This window comes from Neophocaena asiaeorientalis, unplaced genomic scaffold (assembly GCF_003031525.2).
Source record: "Neophocaena asiaeorientalis asiaeorientalis breed wild unplaced genomic scaffold, Neophocaena_asiaeorientalis_V1.1 scaffold396, whole genome shotgun sequence".
Taxonomy (NCBI): domain Eukaryota; kingdom Metazoa; phylum Chordata; class Mammalia; order Artiodactyla; family Phocoenidae; genus Neophocaena; species Neophocaena asiaeorientalis.
This window is the reverse complement of record NW_020172455.1, coordinates 2,848,649-2,856,029: the sequence shown is the minus strand read 5'-3', so window position 1 is coordinate 2,856,029 and position 7,381 is coordinate 2,848,649. Positions and strand designations below refer to the sequence as shown.

The 7,381-nt window shown below is 44.4% G+C and overlaps 1 protein-coding gene across 1 annotated transcript in view; it reads right to left on the bottom strand.

The window, feature by feature from the left end:
* NOL10 (nucleolar protein 10) overlaps nucleotides 1–7,130 on the bottom strand; it is an 87,459-nt gene extending 80,329 nt beyond the window's left edge. The window contains exons 1-3 of the mRNA XM_024737735.1: nucleotides 6,950–7,130; nucleotides 2,991–3,036; nucleotides 634–732 (exon numbers count right to left, since the gene is read on the bottom strand). Of these exons, the coding sequence (XP_024593503.1) occupies nucleotides 634–732; nucleotides 2,991–3,036; nucleotides 6,950–7,015 (211 nt within the window). The 5' untranslated portion in view covers nucleotides 7,016–7,130. The remainder of the gene's footprint in view (nucleotides 1–633; nucleotides 733–2,990; nucleotides 3,037–6,949) is intronic.
* Between the last annotated feature and the right edge of the window lie 251 nt (nucleotides 7,131–7,381).

Below are 7,381 nucleotides of genomic sequence, written 5' to 3'. Positions count from 1 at the left end.
GTGCTCCGCAGTGGGAGAGGCCACAACAGTAAGAGGCCCACGTACCGGGAAAAAAAAAAAAAAAAAAAAAAATACATAGTGTATGACTGCATTTACATGAAGTCCATTTAAAACAGGCTACACTTGTCTGTGGTGAAAAAATAAATCACAGCAGCGGCCGGCTACACATGAGTGGGAGCAGGGATTGACTGTGGGGGGCATGACGGAATGCTCCAGATGAAAGAATGTTTTGTGTCTTGCTAGGGGTTTGGGCTACACAGGCATATGCATTTGTCCAAACTCATCGATGTACTTATACAAATTTACCTTTAAAGACAAAAGCCATAAGCGAATACTGAACTCTAGTTAATGACGCACACACTGAGGTGTTTAGGGCGAAGTATACTAATATCTGCAACTTACTCTGAAATGTATCAAGATACAGGATGGGTTGACGGACGGCAGGAAGAGGGGTAGACAGATATGTGATAAAGCAATGTGACAGGCTGTTCACTGTACAGTTTTCTCATTATTTCTATAGGTTTGAAATTTTTAAATAATAAAATGTCAGGGTAATTTTTAAAAAGTGACCTTTCCCATCATAACATTTCCTGCTACGAAGTATATGTAAATCATAACCAAAAAGATGCTTACCGGTTGCTAAAATATACTGTCCATCTTTTGATACCTTAATAGTGGTACAAACAGTAGGCATTTCAAAATCCTGAATAAGTTCAATTCTCCTACGGACATCTACAAAGAAAGAAGATAAATAACTGGTTTAACCTCCATGTGCTAACTCTCGTGTCCAGGAAGACAGTATTCAGAGCGGGGTCACTACCAACGGCAACGTCCCAGTGCCTCCCAGCCTCGGGAAGCACACGGACACAGCCCCGCCCCTGACACAGCAAGCTCTTCTCTTAGCTCATACCTTATTTTTCTAAACTAAGTATTTTATTTTTATTTTTCAAAAAGGAAAAAGTGTCATCGTTAATTGGAAAAAAAAAGGTCCATAACAGTGCATCAAACATACAGTTTCAAGCCCTGGATAAAGGGGCAACAGAATAAACATTAAACCACTACTGTTATTCAATCATGGATCATGGCTAAGACAAAAATCTTTACCATTTTTTCTCCTAAATAACAACAAGTCTAAACCTTTAAAATCTTAACTTTATATAAGAAGCTGCTACCAAGCTGACTTTTGCCTCTTTGTGGCAGCACTGATCCGCGGCCAAGAAGATCCAGGCTAGAGGAAGCCTTAGAGCAATCTCTGGGTCTAAACACTTAAACGTACTCTCACAAAAACTGGTTCCCTGCAACAAGAAAGTGTGGATTCTTGCTGGCTGCTACTGTAACAATGCGCCCACTGTAAGGACTGTGTATGACTCTCTGGCACATTACTGCCTTGTTCACTAAACCAACCAACTGAGCAGGAATGGCCCACTAAATTTGGAAGACACACGATACTCTTGAGATGGGCTGGAAAGGAGTCAATGAACAATTTTGTCCTCTAAGTAATCTGAACCTGTTTTCTTACACACTAGAACACTGGAGTGGAATGAGAGAATCAGAAGAAATCAAAATCAGTAAGCACTGTGAAAGCAGCAATTGTACTTTTCTAATTTTATATAAAGCCTACTTCTTCTCCAAGATGCTTGCTTTGACGTATCTATCTCACATCCAGAAACCTTTTCAATATCTTAGGTCTTTGATTTTCAGAAAATAACGTGAACAAGATATGTGGGAACTTAATCATCTTTCAACTATGACAAGTTGTAATAGAGAAAATTTAATGAAAATTTGTCCAAAATGATTTAAGTTAAAAACTGATCTTACAAACCTATCTTCCCTGCTGTCATAACTCAAAGAATCAAAATCTTCTACAGTGACCATATGTTCATGTTCATATGTCCTGTATGTAAAATTACTTTGTTCAGAAAGAAAATGTTCATTGTCTCTATAGCTCAAAAACTGACAAATGGATTTAACAAATGGAAAAAGATATGATACACTGGAAAACAAAGTGATTATGGAACTGTTAGGAGAGCTAGTCCTTCTGGGACTGCTTGCATTCCTATTGGTCTTGCTGGGTATGGCAAGACTGTGAGGCCCTGGCCACTCCTTTACCTGAGCCATTTCTCAGCATTATTTATGCAGCTGGGAACCTCCACAGATGAGTCTCCTCTAGACAAAGAGCAGGCGTGTCTACTACTTGCTGTAAAGGCAGTGGATTTCTCAAGTTCAGTGTTCCTCAGCTGCAACACAAACCCGCTGCATGCAGTGCACCCACCTGGGCCGCACTGAGTGCCCTTGTGGAACTTGGGCAGGGGGGTGACAGAGCATGCTGGTGATCACGCTATCTGCTGTGCAGCCTGAGTGACGCAGCCCTTGTCTCTGACCCAGGAGTCTTACGTCTTCTGCTATCATCCATGAAACAGTAACGAGCTAACTTACTAGTGCTTAAGTAGGTACAAATCAAACCCTATACCCACGGGACTGTATCAAGCACAACAAAGGTTTTCTTAAGAAGGAAAAGGGGGCTTCCCTGGCAGTGGTTAAGAATCCACCTGCCAATGCAGGGGACACGGGGTTCAAGCCCTGGTCCGGGAAGATCCCACCTGCCGTGGAGCAACTAAGCCTGTGTGCCACAACTACTGAGCCCGTGTGCCACAACTACTGAAGCCCACAGGCCTAGAGCCCATGCTCCGCAACAAGAGAAGCCACTGCAATGAGAAGCCCGTGCAGTGCAAGGAAGAGTAGCCCCCGCTTGCCGCAACTAGAGAAAGTCCGCGCACAGCAACAAAAAAAACCCAACAGAGCCATAAATCAATCAATAAATTAATTAAAATTTTTTTAAAAAAGGAAGGAAAAGGGCAGAAAGTTTATTTTCCACTGCATGAATTCCACTGTGTTTTTGTAAACCTTCACTTAAATATGATAACAATAAATGAGAAAAGCATTATAACGTGGATCACAAATGTAGCTGAAATGAAAAAAATAATACTCACCAACATCTTTCTTCTGAAGTGCTCTCTTTTTTCTGTCAGAAAGCCACTTAAAGAAAACAAAGAGACTTTATTTTAAAACATATTTACTTGAATTGTTTCTCTGCTTACAAAAATAATACATGCTCATATTAAAAAACTGAAACTTCACAGGAATATATAACATAGAAAATGAAAATACTCTGTAATCCTAACCCTACTGTTAACATCCTGTTACATGGATTTTTTTCTGGTATATATTTACATATACTAGACAATAAATTTTTAGAACTACTATATTTTATACAAGAGAAAACTAGTTCATCTAATCAACCTAAGGGAAAGGAGTAAGCCTCAAATATTATGGGTTATAACTAATATATGGAACTTTATTTAAGTGAAATTTTAAAAAGCAAACATTAAATGGAGAAAGTTTCTTAAAGAAATATATTTTTTACAAAACATAAACCTAGATAAATAAACCTGACCAAATAGCTGACACCTGATAATAAAGAAATGATACTTTTAAAAGTCACATTCGCTGACACCAGATTTTGTTCTGTAATTCCTGTACCTTATTTTAGCTTGCAGCATAAGTCCATTGCATGAACAGGTGCCAACGATGAAGCACTAATCAGTTACGATTACCTTAAAGCAGTGGTTCACAACCGGGGGCAATTTTGCCTCCGAAGGGCATCTGGCAATTCTTAAAGGGTACTTGGTTGCCACAATGGGAAGGGGTGGGCACTCCTGGCAACTAGTGAGTAGAGGTCAGGGATGCTGCCAAGCCTCCTACAATGCACAGGACAGCCTGTACAACAAGCACTGTCCAGCCCAAAATGTCAATAATGACGAGGTTAAGAAAACATACCCTCAGGAAATCAAAGAAAAGCAAGAGAAAAATTAACAGATGTCATTTCTAAAAGCAGAAACCCAATGTACATCCCATGTTAGACATGGAACATTATAATCTTTAGGGCTCTCTGGTCATGTAGCCCCACTCCTGAAGACCCTAAGTGTGACGCCTGAGGCAGTGTGGACACTGGAACAGGTGTCACTCTTTGAAGGGCCTCAGTCTGAGCCAGAGCTCTCCTCCTGCCTTGTGTTTAGGGCATTGATTTACAGGTCTGTGCTAGTCTTTGTGATTACACTACTCTGATTTCATTTTAGGCAGAAATGTTTCAATTAAAGGTGATGTTAAACTATATTTCTGGGCACTCGATACATTCTTCTACATCAACTTAATAGAAGCAAAACAAAGGGTTCTCCTTTCATAGGGGATTCGATTTCCTCTTCTCAGGGAGTTATGCTAAAGAAGGGGGCAGTTCATTCAATAGCTGGTCTCACACATCAGGAGCTTGGGGCAAAGGGGAGGGGACTGAGATTGCCTTCTAAATGGGAGCCTGGGACCTAAAAGAGCCAGAAATTCCTTACAACGGTGACGATGGAAAAGAGTTGAAAAATGATGAAAAAACAGTTCACTCTGGAGTTTCTGTACACACTGACAGCACTACAGGAGAGCACACCAGACAGAGTCAGCACGGGGCAGGAATGAACCAGTCTAAGTTTTAAAAGTTCAACAAAGAACTGAAAGTTGTCACTGATATCAGGCATCCTCTTTGTGTTCTACAAAATCACAGCTGATAGAGAAGATCACTTTACCAATGCCAAAGAATTTAACCAGAAACCCAGCAAAAGAGCTCTGGAAATGCTGATGACCTAATTCTCTCACTGGACAGGCATCCCGCCATTGTTGAAAAAAAAAGAAAAGAAAAGAAAAGAGAAGAAGAAAAAAAACCAAAACCCTGCTTGATCTTACATTTGAAGTAGGTAAAGCAAAATAGGCAATTTGTTGGTAAGTCAGAATTACTTTAAAAGAAGATTTAGAGAGATTCCCTAACACGATACACATACCTGTTTACTCAACATTTCCACCTGATGTTTATTAGAACATCAAACCTTCAGTATCAAAAATAAAACTTTTCATGCCTTTTGCTCACTACCTTCCCCCGACCCCCAATGTGCTCAATTCTCCATTTCAGTTATCAGCAACACCGTGTACCCAGTTATTCAGATCCACACCCTAAGAGTTCTCTCTTGATTCCTTCCTTCACCTCAACTCCCTACGACTATCCAACCCATTAGCAAGTCCCATTAGCCTACCTCCAAAACACCTCCTTTACCCCACCCAGTCTTAGCATCTCCTCTGCTACGATCCTAGCCCGAGCCACCCGTCTCTCAGTTGGACCACCTAACTCATCCCCACTCACACCCTCCCCGGCTGCAGTAATTTACCAGAGAGCAGCCAGTCTGAAACCCAGCAACCGCTTCCAACAGCACTAAGAATAAAACCCTAATTTCCTGCCTTGGCCTACAAGGCCCACCTCTCCAGCCTCAGCTGTCCCCACCCTCTTGCCCCACTGAGCATTCTGCAGCCACAACAGTGCTTCTCCTGTTTCTCCAACGTGCCAAGTGCCTTTCCATTGTGGGTCACTGACACTTTCTGTTCCCTCAGTATGGAAAACTCTTCCTTTCTCCCATCTTCAAAAGACTCAATCCTTTCCATCAACCAAGTTTCTGTTCAAATGTTACCCCCTTGTAGAGGGGCCTTCCCTGAGGGCTTGAGTCCAAACCACTTTCTCTAAACAATTCATCCACAAGTGCTCTCTTATAGACACTCAAAGCACTTTTCAGTATCTGAAGTTGTCCTATTTGCTTACTTATTATCCTTTTCCCCAACAGGGAACCTTATCTGACCGGTTCATCACGTATCCCAACACTTAGAACAGGGCTGCCTGCAGGTACTCACATCTCAGCAAATGTGCAGAACCAAAGAACAAAATGAGAAGGATCATGCTGTGTGACAAACAGCTGGAGAACAAGGAGTTATTTAACCTGAATTCTGAGAAGAGTCTAATCACTGGCTCCAAATCTTTTAGGGTCAGACACAAGGAAGAGTTACACTTATTCTGATTTCCAAGGGCAGGAGTCAGAGCAACTGCGGCATGTTTTTTTTTGTTTGTTTGTTTGTTTTTGCGTTATGCGGGCCTCTCACTGTCGTGGCCTCTCTCGTTGCGGAGCACAGGCTCCGGACGTGCTGGCCGCAGCGGCCATGGCTTACGGGCCCAGCCGCTCCGCGGCATGTGGGATCTTCCCGGACCGGGGCACCACCTGCATCGGCAGGTGGACTCTCAACCACTGCGCCACCAGGGAAGCCCAGGGGGCGTGTTTTAAAACAACTGTCTGACAAGCAGTCTCAAAATGGAAGAGCTTCTGCCAAAAGCTTCTTCTCACTGGCAGTGCTTCGACAGCAGCCTGACCAGCACTTATGAGAAATAACATACAAGCTACAGAGCCTAGGCAGATGACTCTGGACAAGTCACCCTTCCCCTCGCTGGAACTTTTGCATATTTTCAACATGAAAAGATTGGAAGAGAATGGCTGACTTTCCAAAGGCCTTCCAATTCTGATGTCCTAAGACTCAACGAAATCGCGTTAAGTTCAGCAAGGTTCAAAAATACTGCCGTCCACATCATAAATGCTGCTGACACAAAGTCTGCATTTCTCTTCACTGCTGTATTTCTAGAACTTGGCATATAACAAGAATTCAACGAAGAGCTGATGAGCGGGCATTAAAGTGGGGGAGAAATACCTGTCAACCAATCTGTCCACGTTTTCCTCCTCGGTGTGGCAGCGGCTGTGAACATTATACAAACCCAAAGGGACAGCTCCTCTGTTCTAGAGAACTTTACCCGCAAAAAGTTCAAGCCAACTCACCAATCCCGATCACCCCTCGGCCCAGGCTCTGGCGCGGTAACAGCACTGTCCTCGTCTCCCAGCACCGACCAGCTCCCCCAGGCACCGTCCCTGGACTCTGGGCCTCCCCTAGTCTGGGGCCGGCCCGGGCCCAGCTGAAACTACCAGGAACAGGGAAGAGGAGAGGGGCGGCTGCCCCGCGAAGAAGAGGACCCGACGTGACTCACCTCGGGAAGGGACTTGCCGCAGCTGAGACTGTAAATCTTCACTTCGTTGAGGCTGGAGACCTGCATCGCGACGCCGAGGAGCAGCCACCCCCGTTCCCGTCCAGGACGCTGCAGTGCGCGCAAGCACCGTAGTCTCAGGGCCTCCTGGAGCGCCTGGGCGGCGTGGGGCCCGGGCGGCGGGCGCCGGGTGATGACGCACTTCCGGGCGCCGGAAAAAGCGCCGGTCCCGGAAGTGGGAAAGTGGCGGAGTTAGGGAAGGCTGACTAGTGAGGTCCAGGAGTCGGCGGGGCTGGGAGCGACCTTAATATAGGGAGGGCGAAGAACTGCTTTCCCTTTTCTCAGCAGGGAAGAGCAGGAAGCTCTTAGCGTCTCTGCTCAGGCCGAAGGGTCTAGGTACCCGGGAGGGCGAGGCTGTCTGGGCTGACTGAGGCT